Source organism: Rhamphochromis sp. 'chilingali' (assembly GCF_963969265.1).
Source record: "Rhamphochromis sp. 'chilingali' genome assembly, chromosome: 1".
Taxonomy (NCBI): domain Eukaryota; kingdom Metazoa; phylum Chordata; class Actinopteri; order Cichliformes; family Cichlidae; genus Rhamphochromis; species Rhamphochromis sp. 'chilingali'.
In genome coordinates, this window is record NC_137929.1 from 44,499,772 (window position 1) to 44,524,698 (window position 24,927).

General features: G+C 41.9%; 1 protein-coding gene across 1 annotated transcript; it reads right to left on the bottom strand.

Annotated features, from left to right (window-relative positions):
- Positions 1 to 6,248: 6,248 nt before the first annotated feature.
- cited1 (Cbp/p300-interacting transactivator, with Glu/Asp-rich carboxy-terminal domain, 1) lies at positions 6,249 to 17,441 on the bottom strand. Its single transcript, XM_080875890.1, has 2 exons — positions 17,201 to 17,441; positions 6,249 to 7,829 (listed from the first exon to the last, which is right to left on the bottom strand). Exon 2 carries the CDS (start codon positions 7,808 to 7,810, stop codon positions 7,223 to 7,225), a length of 588 nt encoding a protein of 195 aa, XP_080732016.1. The 5' UTR covers positions 7,811 to 7,829; positions 17,201 to 17,441; the 3' UTR covers positions 6,249 to 7,222.
- Positions 17,442 to 24,927: the final 7,486 nt, after the last annotated feature.

Sequence of the window (24,927 nt, forward strand, 5' to 3'; positions counted from 1 at the left end):
TTTATAAATGACCTTCAGATTAATTTATTTGCTTAAACATACGCACCATTATTGTTGTAGATGCTGGACCTTTATTAGCAGGTGTGTTGTTCTATATACATCAGATCAAAAGTGTTTGCAGATTTCTTTATTTCCCTCCCTCAAACTTCAGAACTGTCCCAAAAATTGAAATAATTTAAAATTGTTTGCATAACCTCCTTGATATAAAATAAACTTTGTACAGCAATCAGTCAACATATATCTGGTTTTATAATTAGGAGGTAGGGATGAGCAGGAAGGAGTTAAACTAGTGCAGACCTGGCAGGAGAGCAGTGAACCTCCTAAAAAGTGTCCTTTAAACAGAGTTATCCCTTATCTCTATCGTGTCAATGATTTTTACAGTCCTTGATGTGCTGACATTTTTTCATGACCCTGGAGCCCAGAGGCAGCAGTCAAGCGTGTTACAGATCCTTCCTGTCACATGAAAATTGTGAGGCTGCTTGATTAGTTGTAGAGCGTTTTCAAATATCAGTGTTGCTTTAATAAGATGCCTTTTATAGAGGGTTTCTAAGCTGTAATGATGCTATTTGCTATTCTATTAATGCTAGTTTTAACAAGGGGTTGCCAGGTTTTGGAAAATCCTCCTTTGTTTTGTCGCTTTAAACTGTTTTTTGTTTGTTTTAATGATTTGGGGGAGACCTCTGACATCATCAGTTAAGTCTTCCATCAATCAACAGAAGTGTAACAAACTGCACTTCCTTTACTGGAAGTTTCAAAGCATGAGTTAGTCATAGATTTCCATTTTAAAATCCCAAACTTTACAGCATTTAAAAGCTTTTTTGGATAGTTTTTCCTCTTTATAACAGCTGTAGAGGGGTGATCTTTGGGTCACCACTTTGATTGACTGCTGTCCAGACCTACACAGCTGGAGGGTTTGGTACCTACTTCACCTGCACTAATTCTGAACCGGACCTCTTTGTTGAGCTTGTGTTATTGGTGCATTTCAGAGCATTTTCAATGGAATAACCTGCTACACACTATCCAAGAACTTTGTGCTTCAGTTTTTGTGAATGACAGTGACAGATTTTAACAGGTCAATTAGTTATCAGTAATTAGCAGATAGGTGTGTTACACCTGTAAAGTTTATGAATGCCCTTCATAACCAAGCTTGCTACCATTACCTGATAACTAATTTCTCTCTGCCGGTCTTATTTTTACCTAAGCCTCGACAGATGAATTCAGACGCAACTCTCCCAGGAAATTCCCAGGGATTTCCAGGCTTGAACCAGGGATCTTCCACTTGCTAGGTTTAGCCACTACTCGACTGTCTCATACAAATATGGTAAAGCTAGCCCTAAAGAACAAACAAACAAACAAACAAATTTTTGGGAGGGGTGGACAATTAATTTAACCACGTTGTCCCACAATTTGAGATACATGGAAAGCTGGGACCAATGTGGAGGATCTTAACAATAAGTTTGTATAAACGTATCTACATTTAATAGCAGAACCAAATTCAGCTTATTGACGGGCCCTTCACAATAGTCCCGGTTTCTAATGTGGTCCCTTAGGAACATTTACTGCCCACCCCTGAATAATATGGCCCTATTGATCAACTGAGGAGCTCCAACAATGGCTGCAGACCCAGAAGAACCAGAACTGGGATCAAGATGGGTGATAGGAGCATGTGAGGCTGGCATGTACTGCAAAACAAACTAATCATACCCAACCAGTAGACTAAGATTCAAAACCTTCAAATGTAGCCTGGGCTGATGTACATGTCAGTCTGGCAGCCAACAGTGATAACTTTCTGTTGGAACAATAGAAGAGAATTAAATATGCTAAGATCAGCATATGCAAAGTTTGACAGCAGTCCACTTCTATGATACTGTAAAACTACGTTAGACACAAAAAGTCACCACAACCACGACTTTTCTTAAACTTTTCCAGGCCTGCCCTGTAATTTTCTATCAGCCCTTTATCACAAAATGAATTTTAATGAAGTAAAGGGTGATAGCATCAGCAAACTTATTAATCTTCCCCACAAAATCTTATTAGTGAAACACAGCTTCACTTCATGTTTTTCTCCCAGAACTCCACGTTTCTCCTGCAGCGGCTCTACTCCCAACATTTTGAAAAACTCTCATGGAAACAAGCTCTTAATCGCCTAAAAGCCACAAGGTGGCTGACTGAGCACTCATCTGAACTCATATTCCACTTTAGAGAGAATTTCAGGTTGTTTTGTGAGTTTTGTGAAGAATAGTTTAGTTCAAAAGGTTAATTTGCAGTAGTTGAGGATCAAGAAAAAGAGGAAATGAAAGGCTCTGTACAAATCATCTCAATCATGAACTTTTTCAAGGGAGGAGAGAGGGGACCGTGTTCACACAGCAAAAAAAAACAACAAAACAAAACAAAAAAAACCATCCTCTCAGCTGGGATTAAACTGGACTGCAAAACAACATACATACACAGACACACACACAGGGACAGTGTGAGGCAGATGGAACAAACCCTGGACTGTCTTCGATCTAAAGAATGTTATTCTGACCCACTTAGACAAAGAGACAGAGGAAGAGGAGAATCAGTGCGTCTGTCTGCTGGATTTGGAGGCGATGAGTAGCATCTTTATTTCTCTCGCCGCGTCAGTGAAGTGATTGTTAAGAAGGAAATACCCAGAAAATCCCTTTTTGAAGAGCGAATAAGGCCTCTGTCAAATTAGTCCTTCAACAGGTTCTCATTAATAGCTGGTGCTCGTGTTTCATTAAAGAAAGTCTGGGCTCATTGACTGAAACTGAGAGCCATATTCACATCGAAAAGTGGCAATGTGCAGCATGCTTGTGCGGGAAAGGGCGAAAGGACTGGATAAGTGTGTGCGTGTGTGTGAAGGCTCAGCTGCTGATAACTAAATAAATCAACAAGGATCTGCATGTTTCTTTTTCCTCCAGCAGCTTTCATCTGGGCAGATTTCCAAACTTGCAGCTTGTTTTTGAACTCTAAAACCCTGTGCGGCCTGTATAACTGAACAAGCACCTGCTTCATGCCTGCTACTCGCCTTACCTTTGTTGTAATGCCATCCCTGCGCTTCTGTGTGTGTGATGGCTTTATTTCCAAGCTTTTCTATGCCTGCAAGGATGCAAACACAGGCAGGCAGGTGTGTTGTTTTGTGTGGTCCAGGATGAAACCCACAATGCTCAGATGACAGACACACCAGGTCGAGGGTGAAAGGCCTTTGTTCCTCCCTTCTCAACTTACCACAAAAGATATACTGTAGGTCGGAGCCTCCATCCTGACACAACACAGCAAAGCCCCTATAGGTGGGTGAGGGATGGGTGAGGAGGGTCAGGTGTCAGCTTGAAGCCTTTTGAGTCAAAAGCATGTGACCATTTGTGAACTAACCCAGTAACCACATCTGTCAGGATCACAAAGGTCCTATAGTTTAGTGATGTATGTACAGCATATCGATATTCTCTTTGCATTTGCACAAACATGTCCGTGTGAATGAATCACCTGTGGGCCGTAAGACCACTAACAACCCTCTGAGATGCAGCCCTAGCTCTGAACACCAATCCTAAAAAATAACTTTTTCTGGAAAAAAAATGGAAAACAGTTTGAAGTTTTAATCAACAACTTTTAAAAAGAACAAAAATTATACATACAGTACATGGAAGAAAGTATTGGGCAACGTGTTAATCTTTAAATTTAGGTATTTTTAGTCCCATTGCCACAGATGCAGGAAATCAGGCACCGAGCTTTTATATTGAAGAATGGATCTTTCCTATGAACTCACAGAATTCAAGTGGGATACTGTAATTGGATGCCACAGCTGCAACAAGACTGTTTGTGAAATTTCCTCCTTCCTAGATATTCCACCATCATCTGTGGTGGGATCAAAGTGGAAGCATTTCAGAACCACAGCAACTCAGCCACGATGTGGCAGACCAGGATTGTGTAGATGTCACCAATGCTCTGTTCTCAGTGACTGCAGAGCTCCAGGGCTGGAGTTTCCATGGCTAAGCTGCTCCTGTAGGTGTAAAATGTAGGTGGCCCAGTATTTTGGCCCATATTGTGGGGTTAGCATCATCTGCCAAGGATTAGTTAGACCTCACAGAGTTAAAGACACTTAGGTTTTGCAGAAATGTGACTGCTAACCATGTGACATTAACTTTCATTTTGGTTGTGTAACAGTCATGATGATCATGTAGGATCAAGAGAATAAGGCCCCAGTCATAGTGCCCTGGACACTGGTCCATGACCATCTGGCAACAACCAGTTGTTCAGGAAAAGACTGCTGAAGTCCCAGACACAGGCCCACAGACTGGCCAGTGACCACCAATTTTCCCTAGTGACCAACGTGTTGCTGTGTATTCCCCAACTGGTTGGCTGCTAGCATATTACTGCAGATGACCAAAGTTTGAATGGCAAATTTGTCTACTGTAGTTAAACTGGAAATACTGTGACGTGAACTGGAGATGGAGACTGTTTGCCTTCAAAGTAAAACTTTTGTAACATGCTGGCTACAACTCTGAATACAACTTTTACTTTGGAGGCAAAGCCTCTCCATTCCTGGTTTGAATTAAATGTTTACAATTTGTACAGCCCCTGTTAGTTTGTGTGCATTTGCAGACAAACATGGAACAGGAAACCTTAGCAACGTGCTAGCAACCAAAGCAACGACTAGGGCGTTTTTGGTCAACCACCTTCTGTGCAACTGATTTTATCCAGCGGCATCCAGGAACGACTGCCAACCAGTTGGGGAACATAGTTTCTCTACAAACCAGTGGTTGTATCATGCCCAGTGTCGAAATCTTGAGAAATCTGCACTTTAATATTCTCTGAAGAGCAACTAGTGTTTTGTTGTTTTTTTTTTTTTTTTGCACTACTTGCCACAGCGCAACTTTTCGTATCGATACGAGACCAAGTAAATACAGGGTCAGTATTGCTGATAGCATTAACCTATAAACCTCAGCTTATGTGCAGCAATGTGTCATGATTTATAAGATGAAACCTACATTTTTAAATTCTCATCATTTGAACCACTGCGATTTTTTTTAACAAAAACAAACCTTTCAGCTTTTTATGCATTTTGAAACTGGGTTTTTTTGTTTGTTTTGAAAACCTAGAATGTAAATATGCCCGTCTCTGAAGCACTTTGTGCCAACTATAAATAAAATAGGCATGAATTAATGCAAAAGGGTTCAGACATGCTTCAAAGAGTGCATTTGAGTGTATTTTTCCATTTCCAGAAAAAAATAATTTAAAGCATTCATTGGTCTACATACTGAACTTGGATAAAAATAAAGTAGCTAGTACCTATCCGATACCAGTACCATATAATATTGACATTTGAATCAATCCGCCCACATCTAATATTTGGTTTGGCTGAGAACCTGGCCAATCAAAGCTGACCTGACCATTTCATAGGTGGTCTTTAAAGAGACGGGAGTTCATTTAAGGCAGAACAACAAAAGAGGCGGCGCAGCGAAGTACCATCTGAGAACATTTATTTATTTTTTGAAAATTAAGGCGTATAAACACATTCTCAGATTAAAAAACAAAATAGTGGGTTTTGGCTTCTCAGAAATGTTTCAAACCTCAATATTATCCTCCATGTCACAAACCCTCACCCTGCTTTACATGTGATAATGCTTTTCAGCTGTTACAATGTCACATGATAGGCACACATGATTCTCATATATTCACATGTTAGATTTATGTTGTGAAACTTTTCATGTAACTGGGAAGAGAAAAAAACAAAACAAAACTGTTGCACATGTAAAATATAATTCCCTCAGAGCTTTCAACCATATCACATGGCATAGACATGGATTTGACATGCTAAGTTGGTAGTAGTTTACAGTGTAATCCAACACTTTGAGGACTGCTTCGGGGTGAACAGTACAGTTCATTTTCAGGTCACAGCTAATAGCATCAGAGAGGTCAAGAGGTCATGAGGGATTCTTGCATAAATTTCAACCAAAAACAAAGATTTGTTTAATTCTTCATTTGCAATAAGAGATGAACAAAAGACCTCAATGAGACAGTGACAGAGGAGCTGTTTCTGTAACATGGACAGATCAAATGTGCAGCTTAGCTTGGTCTCATCCCTGCTTCACTACAATAGTCCAAATTGTAACTAAAATTGGACTAACACCAGCCTCCAGGCCTAATCACACTTCCTCATCAGGAACACGGAAGTGCAGCGACAACGGTCATGACATAAACGGACCGTTTTAAAGCGGGAGAGCAGGAAAAATAGGAATTTGACCGTGTAGCACAGGATCCCTGCCACTAGCTATCCCACCCTTCCTCATCAACTTTCAGGCCGGACAACAAAACACACCCATTCCACATTTCTGGATCTAACTCGCTGAGGTGACTTTAGGTTCGCTACAGAAGTGCTCCTTGTCTGCTTGTCTCCTGATGGGGGATCAGCCACCGTCTTAAATAACGTGTTGTATGACTACGGCTGTTTGAACGAAATTCAAACAAGAAAATAAAGAAGTGCACAGAGATAACCAAGTCTAAGACAATCATTTCCTTTGTGAAGCCGAGAGACAGGAGTTCCTTTCCCATGAGACCAGAGCTTAATATTGTGTATAAGAAAACAGGAAGCGTAGTGTTTGCCATCCTTTGCAATTCTCCCACAAAGTCGTGCCTCTCATTTTCCTTAATCGTCCACTTGATCAATTCAGGGCGGTACTAAGAAAAGAGGGGGGATCGAGTCCAACAGGTGTACCTTACTCCTCTCTAAAGAGGGTGGCTCGGATGTCTTTGTCAGCTCTTCTCGTGTCAGTCAACTTGTTTTCATTAAGGCCGAATGATGGAGCGATGGAGGAAACAGGATAGGAGCAGGAGTGAGTCTTAGACTCCTCGTTTCTGCTCATACTCTGCTGATGTTTCTGCTCTTTTACATGAAAGGGAAGTACAGTTCAGAGTGGGAGCACCTCTGGTTTCATCTCGGTGAAGAAAAGCAGCACTGATTCCTTTACAGAAACAAGAAAATCAAAAGCAAGCTTGTCTTTTCTTTTGTCTGCCCGTAGGAGGGTATGAAAGCAAAACAGAAACAGAGAGCGAGCCTCTAATCGCTTTTCTCCATCGGTCAGCGTCTCTTCTGTTTCCTCGTTTTATTAGCCAACAAAGGGAGGAAAGAAAAACCAAACATTGAGAGAAGTCCTCTCTCTCTCTCTCTCTCTCGTTGTCAATCAATTCCACTTTTTCCATGTGCTTCCCCCACCCTCATAGGTCAGCATCCAGCTGGCACATCCGACATGAAGTCGAACTCGTTCTGTCCCAGCCAGAGCTCGGGCAGCTCGTTGGCCCGGTCCAAACCTAGCTCCACCACCAGAGACATGAGGACCTCCTCGTCCACAGGGTCAAAGTCGATAATCCCACCAGCGCTGGAACTTTGGTTGGCCATGCCAATCCCGACACCCATCCCGCCTCCTCCAAGGCCTCCAGACGGTGCCAACAGCTGATTACCCGCTCCCAGCTGCGGGGGTCCAAAGCCTCTTTGAGGCCCTCCAGGCCCAGAGTGTCCGCCAGAGGCACTGGCAAGGTTTTGGTAGTGTGAGTTGAGCTTCTGCAGCTGCATGCTGGCGATGAGGTGCGGCCCCGTTTGCAGGCAGAAGGGCTGCGGCTTGGAGAGAGGCGTCGAGGACAGGGCCGATCCACGAGAGGACGCGGGGCCGGTGGATGGGGAAAAGGGCGCCACGGAGGTTTTGGAGGACGGGTAGTGGAGGAGGGAGTTGAGAGGAGAGGTGGAAGAGGAAGAGGAGGAGGAGAGGTCCTTCATTGCAGCGTGGGCGTGGCCAGGAAACAGCAGTGAGGTCATCACAGGGAAAACCCAGAACCTGCAGGAGGGGGGAAAGAAGGAAGAGAGAAGAGGTGTTACGTAATGTCATCAAACTGGGACACGAGGAGGAAGAGATAAGATTGTTAGCTGAGTAGAGGCTCTGATAACCAGTTACATCATAGAGGGAAGATATCAATAATGATAAGACCTCAGTAAGATGGCTGAGACAATTCACGGTAAAACATAGAAAAAAAAATATGAAAAGATGTTCATGAAGAAGCTCTTTATTTGCTAGAAAACATTTAATTTACACTTTAAATTATTCAATTCTTCTTCTTTAACCTATGAAGTTGCATGAAGCAGGTATAACCAGTGTTTAGATAACAAGCAGAAAGTCTGAAGGTTCTCAGTCATCCAGGTCATTGGAGTCTCTTAGTCTCTTAGAACTAAAGATGCTTCTCGGATGAGAGATGAAACGTCTTCAAGAAACTTAAGTCCAGATGCTTTAGACAACAAACAAAAACGTGACTCCTCAACTTCACACACTGGACACACAAAACTATGAAAACTGTTTTCTGAAAACAGTTACAGCACATTAGCAATGCAACCTCGGAGAATATGTACAATACGTTAAACCTACGCACACGCTGCACATCATGCCTCAGTGGGACATTTAGAGCCAGAGTTGCTGCTGCTTTAAAGAGGCCCACTCCTTGGCTGTCTCTTTGTGTGATGGAGAGCAGCACGCAGGTGTCTATCGCTTCATTTTTAGCCCTTTCTCGCTCACGTCCGTCCTTCGCTCTTGTGTAAAAGCAATGCGTCATTACGGCAGCAACAATGGTAAGTTATTAAAGTAAAAGGCAGGAGCTCCTTTTTGTTTGCATTTGGCTGCTGGGTTACTCGCGTCACCACAAATTTTAGTGCAAGGCTCGAAGGGCTGTTGACGCCATGTATGCAGTGAGGCTCCAGGAGTAAATATCCCATTCATATCTTCCATCCTGCATCAGAAAGACAACCTGTCCGGGGTGTACCCCGCCTCTCGCCTGTTGGCAGCCGAGACAGGCTCCAGGCCCCCCGCATCCCTGATAAGGATAAGTGGAAGAGAATGGATGGATCCATAGGGATTTGGAAATGGAGAATGTTCACCTTCAGAGTAAAAGCTGTGAACAGCACTGCAGTCAACATGTTTCAAATGGTGCAACTTCTAATGTGAGAAGGTGGAGAAGTTCAGCCTTCTCCACTTGTGCTGTTACACTTTTTCACAGTTTCACTGCAGCTCGGAGTGTATCTGTGGTCCGTCACTTCCAATCTTATAACAACTACAGCACCAACTAAAGCAACAAGTTGGGGAATACTGGTTTGTGGAATACGTGGACCAGTCTGCAGGCCTGCACGACTAGGGCCTTACTCACGTTATACTACTGGGATCAAACCCTCACAACCACTAACAATCCTACTTTATCATCATGACTGTCACAGTTACACATTAAACGTCATGTGGGTAGTGGTCACGTGTCTGCAAAACCTTACTGTAAAGATTTTCTGAATAGAGAAAACGAATGGGGAAATTCCCTTCCTGAACTAATAATAGCACAGCTAACTTCTGTCTTGAAGAAATGGTTTGGGATGTAGAACCCAGGAAGAACCTACAGACAGCCCTTTCACACCTGTGGTGTTTAGTCAGTTGTCCTCCTTGGTGCGGCTCGTTTGTGCGGATGTGAACACAGTAATCACACTCTGGCACAAAGACCTCGATGCAGTTCCAAATGAAGTCAGCACGGTTCGTTTATTGAATTTGTCAATTTAATCCAATCTTAATCAGACACAACTAAAAGGTGTACCTTGCAAGTTTAAGCTAAACACTTTGCATTCTGGGATGTGTCCCATAGATGTTTAGCACGAGTTAGCAACTAGCCATGAAAGGAAGGTAAATTCTCCAGGTTCTCCAATAGTCTCCAACATCATCTTCTTGTATTTAACTCTGTTGCACCCGCCCCAAACACATCTGGCCAATGAGACTGAACATTCTCACATAGTTTGTAATGATGCATTATGGGTCGTTTTGAGTTTGCTTGTAGCTTTTTCCTGTAGCTTGGTTTGACAGATCAAATCAGATCAACTGATCTGGACCCGAGTAAACAAACTACAGCTTTGTGATACACATCACATACAAAAGTAACTTTGGCGTATTTCCATAAATTTTGACTTAGTCCTTCACCTTTTGGTTTTCATTCATAAATGTCAGACAAACAGCCGCTCTATTAGCCTTCCTTTGTGATGAGTTTTTAAAAGTAAAAGACTGTAGAAGTTCCAGATACCTAAAAACATTTCTTCTCACAATGAGAAATGGATTACTGGGGACACGAGTAACACATGTGACAAATGAGGAAAGGATCACAAACATCCTAAACGGTCAATTAAAAGCGTTTCCTGACAAACATGCAGCCGCTTCAGACCGCAACAACAAAGGCATTGTTGACCCAACAGGCGCGGTAAATCACTGAAGTCACATCTGTCTGGGGAACGCACCATGAGGTGAGGCATGACTGTGTGTGTGTGTGTGTGTGTGTGTGTGTGTGTGTGTGTGAGTGTGAGAGTGAGTGAGAGAGAGACTGATGCCTGCCTTTCCCTCTTGAGCAGCAAATTAACCATGAAAAAGCCTGCAAGGAGAAGGCCTGTGGGTACCTATGGGGTTAGTGAGTGTTTATAGGTGTAGGTGTGTGTGTGTGTGTGTGTGTGTGTGTGTGTGTGTGTGTGTGTGTGTGTGTGTGTGTGAGTGTGAGAGTGAGAGAGAGAGCCTTTGAGGATCTCAAAGAGTGATTGGCTCATGTGGGAGGATAAATACATATGGGCCCTGAGAAGAGGCCATATGTGCCTGTGACTGTGTGTATGTGCATGAGTGTGAGCAGCAAGAAAAAGTTGCCGAGTTGTGTGGGTAGAGATAAAAAGGGTGAGTGAAATGCAACGTGTGTGTGCAGAGAGACTCCTAAAGGCTCATGTTGTCCCTCAGCTGGTTTATATTACACACAGTTCAAACTGCATGTGTGTCCGCATACACACAATCATGCGGCTATCCTTTGAGTAAGTTAATCGCCTAATGATATGTGCTGATCCACACACACACACACCTCTCAGCACTGGCTCTTATTTAGCGAGAACATAATTGCTACAGGCAGGCATGCAGCTGCACTCAACTGATAGAGTTAGCACGCACACACACACACACACACACACACACACACCTGCCATTGACAGCTGTTTGGTATCTTTGTGTGTGTGCGTGCATGTGTGTTCATTATTCATTGACTGATTACTGTCAGGGCCAGACTGCACATGGTGTCTCTGCTCAACAGCTTTCCAGCACACGAGTCCAAAACACACAGACACACACACACATACATAAAGGTCTTGCAAAGCTTCTATGTATGGGCTCAAAATGTGGTCATAAATATTTTGTACTTGTAAATTGGTTTTGTACTTGTAAATTAGGATTTGTATGTGTAAAAAAAAAAAAAAAAAAAAATTGTGTGTGCGTAAAAAAGATTTGTGTGTGGACTTAGCCAAAAAAAAACAAAACCCCTGCGAGTTACAAGTACGAATTTTGACCCCATTTTTCTTCCTTTCATCTGATTGGTCAATGTCGTGTCAATCACAAATGTAACAATCCAATCAGAGAACAGATGGGTTTGGCTGTCAGAGGGGCGCTTTTTTGAACATGCCAACCCAGCGTTTTCCTTAATCACCACGAAGGAAAACAGTCTGTGGTCGTCCGAGTTTGGTGATTTTTGTGTCACAGGTCTACGTGTTTAATACAGGGACTTCCACAGCCTTTTCAACAGCGCTGCGGGGTGGGGGGTTGGGGCGGGCAGTGTTTTGGAAATGACAGTCTTCATTACAAAGCTGTCTTCGTTATGAATTAGCATAGATGTTTTTAACATTTGAAGAACTAGCAAAAAAAAAAGAAACTCTTGTAGAGGACATAAAGTCAGAGATAGAAACGACAAGGAGCAGGTGCTTCTAGTACAGGTAGAGCTGCTGCAAAAACCCACAGAGCCCAGCAGCCAGCGCAACAAATTCTGGATCTTTTGCTTTTAGTTAGCAGTTAGCATTAGCAGCACATCCTGCATCCGATGTGAAAGGACTTTTATGCTGCGCACATTTATGCTGCGCACTGTGACTCACAGTAACTTTGTGTTAAACTAATCCTAAAGTAATAATGGTATTTCTAACCACTGATATACCACAACTTTATCCTTTCAACAGCTACTGAAAGTTAGGGGACCTAGCTGCTATCGGATATTTATATAGAGACCCTCCAGCTTCAAACTGTATTACCCTTCAAGGACCAGTTCAAAAAAGCGCCCCTCCGACAGCCAAACCCATCTGTTCTCTGATTGGATTGTTACATTTGTGATTGACATGACATTGGTCAATCAGATAAAAGGAAGAAAAATAGTGTCAAAATTCGTACTTGTAACTTGCAGGTTTTTTTTTTTTTTTGGCTAAGTCCACACACAAATCTTTGTTACGCACACACAAATTCTTTTTACATATACGAAACTGATTTACAAGTACAAAATATTTATGACCACATTTTGAGCCCATTTCTATAATACATACATTTTAAACTTTATATGGTAAAACCAGCCTTAATAACAATTTTTGGCTTTGATATATTCAGATTAAATACAGCAACCAAAAAGTCCAAACAGCCTCCTCCTGCAGTTCCTTGAGACTGCCTCTAAAAGTTAATCAATCTCCATAGACTCCAGTGTTAAAGTGCTCCACTTTAGAGCATTAAAAAACAAACAAAAAAACAACAACAAAATTTAGCAGTCTGTACCTGTGCTAGTACAACTACATGATCCTTGATGACAAAACAAAATGATGGTTGTACAGTAGCCACCTAATGCTACGTAAGCATTAGCGTTTAAAATTACATTTAATCAGTGAACAGTCTGGAGTGTTCTCTCCTCCAGAAGGAGTACGGCTCAGACTAACTTGCATTCTTTTTAAATTGCCAGCAAGGGGCGGTGCCTCTAGTTGCGACTTCAGGTTTACTTGCTGCATGTAAGGATGTACTGTGTGAGTCTTTATTCAGTCCAAGTGACATCATTGAGAAGCAATATAGATTAAAACATGCTTTTATACCACTGTTAACAACTGCAACAGCATCAATAATTACAATAATAGCACTACTACCACCATTATTAACTTTCACCACTAATACCACCACTACACTTTATTTTTTATTCATACCCCCACCACTACTATTTATACCACTATCACCATGACTACCTGCTACTACTGATACCACAACTACTGCTACTCCTACTGCCAACAACCACCCTTCTCCCCCATCACCATTACGAATAACCAAACCACTACCACCAACACCAAACATTATTATTATTATTGATCATAATGTTACAAAGAAGAAAATTATAATAAAGGCAAACCAATAAACAGAATAGCCCTATCTGCTCCCTTCTTTTATCAAATGCATCACTTTCTCCACGAGCTTCTCTATAAACACTTTCCTGATGATTTTATGGGCTTGATTGCTTCTTTCAGGTCATCTTGAATAAAACATGGAGGTAACTTTGCAATTTACAGTCATTATTAGAGTCAGAAAGGAGGATTATCCAGGGCTGAGGACCTGTCAGTCACTAGTTGTTAGCCGATAAGTGCCATTAGTTTCCTCACTCATCATGTACGGTTTTACAAAAGGACCTTACAGAAGGGCAAACTGTGACGTCACGTCCTACGTCTATGATCAAAAACCAATGAAACAAGTCAAACCACCATTGCAGCACAAGTTGCTTCTCTGAGACACATAAGTCAGATATAATAAACCTCAGAAAAATCACAAATTAAAACACATGGAAGAATCTTAACAGCAAACAGAGTGTTAGAAGCATTAAAGTCTTATTCTGAGGTACAATCAGCAGATCTGTTCCATGCTTTTTAAATCAGATTTTACCAGTGATGCTATTTCTGACTTTTTTCTTTTACATTTTGGTAACCACAGAGATTGAAATGAATAAATTCAAATAACACTTCAAAAATAACTTCCCAGGTAAGCGCCTGGAGATTATGGCCACCGTGTGGAGAGACTTCTCCGGTGTCCATTAAGCTCCGACTACATCTGGAGTGGCCATCCTTGCCTTTTGTTGCCAGCACAGTTATCGTCTCGTTCCCCTCGATCAGCTTCAGTCTTAATTGACGTTGAAGGGGCTTAATCACATCTTAAACGTTGCTCCCCAAACAAGGAGCAGAGAACACACACACAAAAAAAAATTACAGATGCTGCCACATGTGCAGAAACCCAACATGTTTTATGCAGGCCGACTTCTGCTGACCTGATGTGCCAAATTGTTTGTTACTTGGAGCCATCTGGGAAGTGCTCCATGGAAGCTGGCGCATATGAGATACTTTGTAGGTCATTAAATGAACCTCTGTGTACTGAGGACTGAACTGAACCAATCAGATGAATGAACAACACTTTGAAGAGAGCAACAACAAGGAAAAGCTAGCTAAAAAAGAAGAAAACAAACCAAAAGAAAATCACAGCACAGTTGTTATGATGATGGGAGCTATCCAGAAAAGCCACAATCAGGCTGTAAATGTGGTTTTAAATGCTATAACGTTACAATCGGAGTCTATGGGGATTTACTCATTTTTTTGGAAGCAGGCTCAAGTGGCCACTAGAGGAAGTGCAGGTTTGGGTTTTTTTTGCTTCATTTTTTATTAATGAGGAAATAAAGTGAATGTATTCTTCAACAACCTCCTTCAACATTGATTATCAAAGCTGCCTGCTGGATAACTTTTCAGTTTGCAGTCAGTTGTATTGAACTTGACACTCGTTCCTCACTACATTTTCTAAATTCAACATCCCAGAGCTCTGTTATTGTTTTTTTTCTCTTTTTAGATATTTTTAAAAAGCTGGTTTCTGGTATCTGTTTGGGAAAATCTGTGTATTTAATTTCTGGGCTGAGCTTCTTTGGGTGTAAAACAGAAACTTCCTTCCTTAACGGCTTGTTTCGGTTTAAATCATCACAGACCTCGTGGTTTACACGTGCCACATATCAGAAATTGTGGGTATTTAAGCTGCCAGATGCAGTCAGAGATGAGAGGGGGAGGCATAAAAGCCAAATAAAAGAAGATGAAGCTTCTTTGTTCTTGGTTTTAAAAGCAAAAATAAGGATTTTACATTGAGTTGGGAGACTTCTGCTAAAAGTGATGAATATGACTTGTTTGTCCTCTGCTAGTGCCTTCTGTTTCAGTCAGATGCGAGGATGAAGCGGGAGGGCCGGGGTTAGGAAGGATGCAGTGTGTGAAACGGCTGGACGAGGGCCAGTATTTTTTTTTCCTGTTCACAGCTGACCGGGGCTCATTGTGTTCTCCCACAGCTTTTTATGAGATTGGTGAAATCAGCCCTGGCTTCTTGTTTCCCTGTAAATTCTTTCATTAGCAATCCAGGCTCCTGTGTTGGCTTGCAGAGTGGCTCCTGTTTGTTTTAATTAGAAGCAAGGAAAGTCTGCTCTCCCTCGAAACTGACAACAACACAGTTTTCAAGCACAAAAACATCAAGAAATTATGAGAACTGAGCATTCTGATATCTTTGCGTGGCACCTTTTGTTTTCCTGGAAAGTTGAATTTTAAATTAAATGAGCAAATCCTCTGAAAGGGGTCCATTTTTGGAAGCTTTTATTTTGAAATTGACTGTCCAGCAAGTAATCAATTAAAAAATTAGCTTCCAGCACTAGTTAAAGTTAGAGTTGGATGTCTCGAGACCGGTCTTGGTCTTGACAGACTTTGGTCTTGGTCTTGTCTTAGTCTCGGATCCCTCGATCTTGTCTTGTCCTGGTGTCTCGGTCTTGCTTTCTCAGATCAACATAGTGGTCGGGAGATTTGGAATCAACAGTATCCATGACACACAACGTAACGTTCGATAATGTGTCATGCGCAAAAGCATCAGCTCTAAGAGCGTGCTTAGAGAGTGCTTTGTAGTGAATCAGAAGAGTCGACTCCCATTGAGCGAGAGCCGGCTCCTCACTTGATTTCCTTTCGCTGCTCAGCTCTCACACAGTGGCTCAGCTATGCTCCAATCCCTCCATATTGTGGCCAATCACATGCGAGGATATAGGATAATATCATTGTGTAAAAAACAGAGAGGGTGAGAGACGCAACAGTCAAGTGGAGTGTGCGTCTGTCCTCTCAGTAAGTGAGTGAGACAGCAGACAGCGGTGAGGAGGGCTGTGCGAGTGCATCACAAAAACACATAAATATGCCTGACACCTGTAAACGAATCAGCAAAAAAGTCTTTAAACTGCAGGTTTAAAGACTTTTTTTGTCTCGGTCTCGACTTTGTCTTGACTCGGTCTGTCTTGGTCTCGATACCCTCTGGTCTTGGTATTGTCTTAGTCTTGGTTTAGGTGGTCTTGACTACAAGTCTAGTTAAAGTACCAATAAAGTGACTAGTTGACTACATTTACTCCCCATAACCTTTACATAGGTCTTAATTTCTCATTTGTATCCTAACATATGTACGTGTGCATTCATATTGCGAGTATTTATATAGATGTACATAATCTACATACTGTAAATACCATATACTCCATTTCTGTACCAGTATGTTTTCTCCACTATGGCAATAAGACAAATTTGACAATGAACATAATTCGGATTTTGATCCACTGTTTATCAGGAAGACTGTAAACACTTCCCACAATTTAAGTGATTTTGTCCAAGTTGGAATGACAGGATAAGCTTTTCCAAATAATTTCCTGCCACTGATTTAAACTGACAGCTAAAGTGGAGAGCAGGGGCAGAGCTGCAGTTGGGAAGCTTGCAACTTCATTAAAAGTACTCTGGTTCCACAGACCTGACACCCCGTTGATCTGAAGCTTTCCCTCCAAAAACAAAAAGTCAGGGAGTGTAAAGTCCACATGTGATCAGAATATTGCAGCAGTGCTGTGATGTATCACCAAACCACCAACTCACAAGGGTTTCAATTACACAATTAAGCCCTGAAGAGCAAAACTGAAACGTCTGTCTCCGTCTCACACACACCATATGGTGCCCACTTCCCTCCGTCCCCAGCCTGACTGGTCACTCCTTTTAATTACCTTCACACTGAGGGTAGTTAATGAGAAGCCAATTAAAAAGACCGACTTAAAAAGGAGAGAGCAGCAGCTCAAAGTCGCTCAAGTTATCCATTAAAATAAATGTAAAAAAACAACAAAAAACTTCACTGCACTTGTGCCTGAAAAGGCTCCAGCTGCGGGCAGAAACCGCTTGACCTCATTTTAAAAGTGTTAAGCAAACACCGGAGAAGAGAGAAGGAAACTTTTCGCAGGATTTAGCGCACACTGACGGCTGCGGTCACAGCGCAAAACAGCGCAACGGAGTAGATGATGGACCCACCTGTGAGGAAAAGCCGCCGTCCCGTGCAGGCTGGAGAGCAAAAAGCAGACTTAAATGAAAGTGGGAGAGAAAAGTAGACTTAAAGAGCCGAGTCCGTACAGTCCGTAGCGCTGGGAATAAAAGCCGGTTGGTACCGATTTCAGAGAGAAGCTGAGAGCTGCTCAGGTCCGCTGATACGCGCACAGAGACGTCGGAGGGTTTGTCCGCTCCTCAGCGAGCGCGCTGCTGAATAAAAAGCATTTTGTGCTTCTCTTCTCACCGACCAGCCCCGGTGTGTGTGTGTGTGTGTGTGATATCTGCAAACCACGGACTGGATTCATACTGGATCCGGATCATGGAGCCGCTGAAGAGGCTTTAAATCTCAGTATAACCACGGGTCACATCACAGGGGCCATATGTTAGTCACACACTGACCGAGATTATTAGCTACTTTATACAGGAATTTCTTTATTTATTATGTCAACATATAAGTATTTCTTCCTTTAATATTTTTATAAACATATATTTATGATATATATAATTTCTTTTATAGTATTTTAAAAATCTATTATTAAAATCTGAGGCCCTGTTAATGTTCTTGTAATTCTTCCAATATCTATAACAGTTTAAATCTAAATATTCTGAGATGATGTTAATTTCATGCAAACTACAGTGCACAGATTAATGGTTTTTCTGCATATGTGTCTCACTGAGATATGTTTCTGATCACCAGAGTAAACATAAAACACGGTTTTAAAATTATATTTCATTTATTAAGGGGAAAAACCTACTTGTGAAAAAGTAATTGCCCCGCTGAGTCCCATTAGATCTGGCATAAAACTAACATAAATAAAAACAGACTTAAAAAAAATCGAACAACCTTATTTTACAATACAAAACACAATTTTAAAAGATGTCCCCCTCTCTCTGTACCGTCCTTCACTACATCCATGGATCTCCTCTATGGTCTTCTTCTTGCTTCGACACCCTTTCTGCAGTATATCCACCATCCCTAATCTGCGGATGTCCAAACCACCTCAGCCTCGCCTCTCTAACTTTGTCTCCAACTGAGACAAACTACTCGTTTCCTGTCCATTCTGGTTGCTCCCAATTAAAATCTGAGCATCCTCAGCTTGTCTTTTTGTCAGAGCCAAACCACATGTATCGCTCCAGGTCTCACTGCCATCTTATGAACCTTTCCTTTCACTCTTGTTGTCACAAATCACCTCTGACACTTGCCTCCTGTCATTATTAGGATCCCGGTCCGGCTGAGTCAGGCCTCCAGAGTTTGGGAGCTGCTGCTGTGCTGGGCAGATGTTGCTCATTCTGAAGCAAACACCATCAAGAATCAAATGGACCATTTCAGGGCCCTCTGTCTTTGTCTGTGTCACTCAGCCACAATCAGAGAGGGAGAGAGGGGTTGGTGGTCTGTGGATGATTTGCATAACTCCATGTTCTCACTGGAGATGTCTTCATGTCATTGAAGATTGGGTAGCTGCAGGTTGGAGCAGCAGAAACACTTGAGTTTAAGAGTTAGAGGCTCATAAATGGGGTTTTATGTAAGAGCTTTTAAAGTGGAAGGACATGTGTGAGAGTCCCAGTATGAGCCCACTGAAACCAGTCATAAAAATCATGGCATTTGTTGTTTTATTGCCCTCTTATACTTGAGGGGCTGAAATTTTGATATATCAAGTTATCTTTGGTTAACTACTTTTTAAATATTTAACAGTTCTTCCAGCTTCTATCTTCATCCATTCCAATTAGAAATCAATCAAATTCATGCATCCTTTACACTCAGACCACCCTGCTGAACATCAGGCATCAGCACTGACTGATTGATTCAAAAGTTTGTCTCCAAGCGGAGTTTGAATTTAACACCAAAAATCAGGTTTTCTTCTTCTCCGAACTACTTCAGCTTCCCTTATTCACAGAGGGACAAACAAAGGCTGTTTTGGGAAAAGAAAAGCCTCTCTCCCTCCTCCAACGTCAGCTAAAAAGAAAAGAGAAAGCCGGGCCTGTCACCACAACAGTCTGCTGGGAGGGAGGACGTCATTACACGCCAACAACGCACGACGACGGCGGCGGTCAAGTGCCACGCGCTCGGCCTCTCTTCCGTTAAGCAGATAAAAGGTGGCATCTGTCTTTATTGTGCGAGTAAATCCCCTCCGCCATTGACCGCAGACACTTCACATGTTGATGAGGAGGAGGACGTATAGATAGGAGGCCCCCCGTCCGCTTTGTTCACCTCCCTCTTTGGGGAGACGTTATGCAAATCCAACAAACCGTTTGTGATTTCCATCTTAGCTGACAAATAATTGAGGTGCTTTGGTTAGATGGGGTTATTTTTCTACTCCAGGGTTTTTGGATCTTACCTAAAAGCTGATAAAAACTTTTTTCTCATCAGGAAGAAACTGGAATGTTTTGGAGACCTTCCAAAGGTCAACAAGGCTCTGTAGAACTTATGCAAATATTTAATGCAACTGACGAGCCTCTTGCTCAACAAGCGAAAGAAAGAAACAAAGGAGGAAGAGGAAGGCTGAGGCTTTGTCTTATCATAACTAATCAGCAGCCGGGGGTGAAATGATACTCTATTCAAATCACTGAGGAGGGGCCCGCCTGCTGATTTGCATGAAATTCGTTGGGAGAGTTTTAAAGGTGTGTTCACTGCAGGCCATAACAGGAAGCAATCCCATAAATCAATCACCAAGGTTTACTCAGCATTACACAGTGTACACAGAGGGAATAAAAACACTTTTTGAGGTTTAATAGAAACTCCGATTGAGCGTAACTAAATGCAAAAACCTGAGTCCACTTATTCCACTTCCATGTTGGAAAAAAATACATCTGCATGGGTCTGGAGGAAGACGAGTTTCATCCAAGAGCAAATTACAGATGAATCCTGGAAATAAAGCCTCTGTTTTTGCCATAATGCAGAGGATAAGTTTTCCTTCACAGATGCACGTTGCATCACGTGGATACGGGATTTTAAAATGACGGGGAATCTCCATCATTTAGTGCCAAGGCGGTTTAGATTCCATTCTGCATGCGGGCAAAAGTTACGTAACGTTTCCTGTTCAGTGACTCTGGCCTGCTTGCTTCCATAAAACTCTTCGATACTGATATTTAATGTCTCCTGGTTTGACCACTTACATTGGAGGAAGAAGGTTCATCGGCCCAATTAACTGTGTCGCCATACTGTGACTTGGACTTTGTTCCCAGCTGGGGTCTTTCTGTATTGAGTTCAGATGTTCTACTCCCACAGTCCAAAGGCATGCATGTTAGGTGGGTGTGGGTGTGTTGTCAGACGCATAAGCCAAACTCCGCACCAGGAACTTGGTTGATGATTAAGAGACTAAAGGGTTAGGTTAGGGTGGTTGTGGCTCAGGAGGTCGAACAAGTCATCTATTAATTGGATGGTTGGTGGTTTGATCCCTTGCTGCTCGCCAAAGTATCCTTGGGAAAGATACTGAACGCTGAGTTGCTCTCTGATGTGTTCATCAGAGTATGAATATTAGATAGAAGGCACACAGACAAGGGAAAAAGTGCTTGAATGAATAGGTGAGTTTTTCCTGGGAATGCATGCCATGCTGCCATGAGTTTTTTAGACAGCAGACGGAGTGTTTAGTTATCAGCCAATACTGGCAGTGCACCAACACACATATCTGCTAATTAGTGCAAAGCAACATACTAAAAAAAATTCATATTTTACTCACCACTCAGATAATCTATTAAAATGCTCCATCTAGAGAAACTGCAGTTTTTGGCAGCTCCAACATGGCTCCATTCACCAAACCCAAAAGCGGCAGGTTAGACGATGTATTCGATATCCCCGTGTTGGTGTTGTTCCTGCATCCTCATCATAATGTCGGTCCATGATCAACATTTCAAATGATCAATTACGTTGCTGTGATGTCATAGCTTTGGAATGTGGATGGAAAACACCCAACATTGTCATGATGATGCAGGGAAGCCAACATGAGGATATCCGATCGTGGTGCTTAGACAGTCCCAACTATTTTATCCAGTGACTGGTCACATGTTTTAATGTGAGGAAAGCTCATTTTGTGAAGGGTGGTGACTCTTTGTAAGAACAAGGGCTTTGCTGATCAGCCCCCAAAGAGCCAATCACCAGAGGAAAAATCAAACATATACAACGTATGAGAAAAATCCTAAAATCCACCACACTGCACATCCAATGACCTTGAGCACAGTCTGAGTGAAGACCCGGTATGTGCACCAGTTTGATTCAGTTCTAACCAACACTCGTGGAGGGGTAGCTGTTCTTGTGAGTTGTGGACAGAGGGACGAGGAACACTTTAGCATGAGTTTGTTGGTCCTTCGCCTGGATGAACCAAAAATGTTCCAATACAACTGTGGCATTAAACACACGTGACGCCTGTGTCTCCACATTGAACTCCAACTGGACAACTTCACAGATATGTAGAGAAAATATCTGGCTCTCCAATCGTTCTGTTGGAATGTCTTTTGAGGTTTTTAGATGCAAAATTTGCATCTCGGGATAAAATGATCAGCTGTCATGCTCAGGATCCTATATTGTTTAGGATAAGAGGACACTGAGATAGGACATGTAGGTTAACTCTTAAACTCAACTTCCAAAAGCCTAATTTCTTACCTCCCTTCAACACACAATCCAATATTTTTAAAACCTTTCTTTTCCCATCACCTTGAAACCAGTTGCGGCAGATGGCTGCCCCTCCCTGAACCTGGTAATGCATGACGTTTCCTTTCCACTGTCACTAAGTGCTTGCTCATAGATGGTTACATGATTGTTGGGGGTCCTTTCTAATATTGCAGGGTCTTTACAATATAAAGCACCATGGGGTGACTGTTGTTGTGATTTGGTGCTATATATGGTAAATGGACTGGTTCTTATATAACGCTTTTCTACTTTACCTGAGTATAACTAATATTTACACATGTTCACACTCCGATGGATGCTTTGGAGAGCAACATGAGGTTAGTATTTGGCATAAAGACAAGAGCAGTCAGGAAACCACCAACCTTTCAATAGCTGCTCTACAGCCACCCCCTAAATAAAATTGAATTGAGTTGAATTGAATTTTGGTACTTTACAAAAGCCTGGCTGTGCAGAATAAACAATAAAACTGAAAACATAAAATCAAGTGTTTGTTCAGAATGAGGACATGGGAAAGTTTGGGTTTCTAATACTCAGATTTAAAAACAACAAAACACTGGAGTCCAGGATGTTCATCACTTTAAAAGGTTTTTGGAGTTTTTCCATTTTTTTTGGCTGCAAACCTCAACAATAAACAAGCAGAAGGTCCAGCTTTCTCCTAAAATAAGAACTCCAGAAGAAGTCCAGGAATTCTAGCGGTGCCACGAATCCTCCCGAGGGCCTCCGAGCTTTTCTAATTTGACTTCGTGGAGCAGAAAAAACACACAAGTCTCTCATGTCCCTCATGTTTACAGCCAGAGCCTGGTATCGCGTAAACCCCTCTCCCCTCTGCCTTTATGAGATAGAATTTCAATCGTCTCTGCTTTTCCGAACTCGTAAACGGTGTAATGAGTTTCATTTGCTTCGGCTACGTGGGGCTCAAACCGCCACGGTGACCGCAGCAGTGTTCATAAAGATCACAGGGAATCCTCTCACACACACTCGGTGCTCACTTCTGCTCAGCACATGCCAGCTCTGCCTGGTGACTCCTACATTTGGTGTGAATTTCCAGGCCATTAATTTAGGGAACATCACTTCTAAAGGAAACTGCCCCGACATTTGTGGTTCCTCTTTCAAACGCTCTCCATTAAAGCCTCTATTAACCAGCCCGCACTGCATAAATCACTGCTTAAAACGGCGCAGCGACACATGACAACAACATGCGCTCCCGGCTTTTATTTCTACAAACGTCTGCGGTGAGCATGGCAAAACACAGGAGAACAGGGGTGGAAAAAACAAAACAAATTTGTTTCAATTCTTGACTTTTCAAAACAGTTATTGCTGATTCTTTAAAAGTAAATGAAGGAACAATTAAAAACACTGCTTTAAATAAGAGCATTAAACACATTATGTTAGAAAGTGGCTAATGAGGGATTTGAAGGCCTATGTGTTGATGTTGCCATTGTTACACTAGTTTGACAAACTTTTTTTTTAAATAAAGCTCCATTTGTGAGGCTTTTTTGGAACTTTCAGTCACATCCTGCAGCAGGAAAACACAACATGCAGTTAACAAGCAAGTCGGTGTGCTGTGAGCAAGTATTTACATGTAAAAATATGATTTCTGTGGTTAAGAACCAGCTTGTCAAATGTGAGTTTAATGAGCTCCAGAATAAACTGGTGAAATTTGCCAACGTTATCCCAGAAGTTACATCCTGTTTACCTTTGGTTACTCAACACTAGTTTAGCACCCCAGATGAGGATCGTAGGAAGGCTCCATTTAACTGATGTAAATAAACTCACTCTGGTCTAATCTTCCAAGCTTTTCATCAAGCTTGTGCCTCGGTTTCAGTAGGTGGATTTAAGGATTTTGGTCATCGTGTAGTTTGACGTGCAGTGGTTAAACTGTGCAGTATAACTCTGCCACATCACTAATAGCACGTTACACATGGAAACACTCAGGCTTGTATTTTTGGAAGTGTTTTGGCATCTTAAAGAAGTCTATACATTTACTTTGTGAAGTATGTGTGTCTGTTAAAACTATGGCTGATTTAAAGGGAGGAGCAGGTAAGATCATTCATCATGTTTGTTTGTTTTTTTTTGTTTTTTTTAAATACAGGAACAGTTATTGTGTAACTCTAGGCACAATTATTGTACATGGTGGTTTTCATGTTTGTTTAGCAAAGACCAGCAGAGAATACAGTTTTGATGAATATTTATGTACTCTTCTAATCATTGCAGAATAAATCTATTGTGACTTTTAAGAGGGTGTGGGAGAGGATAAAAAAAACCTCACCAAGCACAGACTTGTCATCAACAGTCAGCTTGTAATGCATCAGGACACATTTTACACTACAAAAGATATGTGGACTCCTAAACGTCAGCGAGTGGGTCGAGTATTTGGATCACAGTTAGGTGTTAATCTCTGAAGCTTAAAAATGAAGCCAAATCCAAATTCTGCAGTTCCCCTAATGGCCACTAAAGGCTGGCTCCAAAAGGGAGGCAATCTCCACAGATGTCCATGTTAAAAACTTTACAGCAGAAATAAATATTAGTCTAGTTCAAGTCTAGTTGTTTTAGGTCTCTTTATTCAATTGCTCTGTGCAGAAACAGTTTTTTTCTTCACTGCAATCTCGGCGTGACCGCAGCAATATGATAGCGACCAAATAAAAGAGGTTTTTGGTACAGCAACCAGCTAGCAACCACTTGCCAACCAGTTGGAGAAAACCAATTTTCCATCATGTCGCAGGAGGAAGCTCTCATATCACTTAATCCAGGTAAGACAGGTAGATGAAGGTATTTCAGGTGTTTTGTTAGTTGGACAAAAGGCACACATTTTAAACACAATTTTGATTTTAAAAGTGTTAAATCAACAGGAGCTTGATTTAGGCTTTTGGGTCCTTTTTTATCAGGTTGCCAACTGGTCTCCGATGATCACAATGATTCCTAGTGGTCATTTCCGCTTCTATTTAGTTCTGTCACTATACAAATACAGACCATTTACCATCTGTCAACTTGTTTCTAACACATTTTTTAAGCGGAGTTATCATGCCACAAAGGGTTGAACTTATTAGATGTGGCTGCCAGTATGAAACCATTTTCACAAAAGACGCCA

Excerpts from the sequence above, each read along its gene's own strand:
- cited1 (XM_080875890.1), bottom strand. The coding sequence starts at position 7,810 with ATGACCTCACTGCTGTTTCCTGGCCACGCCCACGCTGCAATGAAGGAC.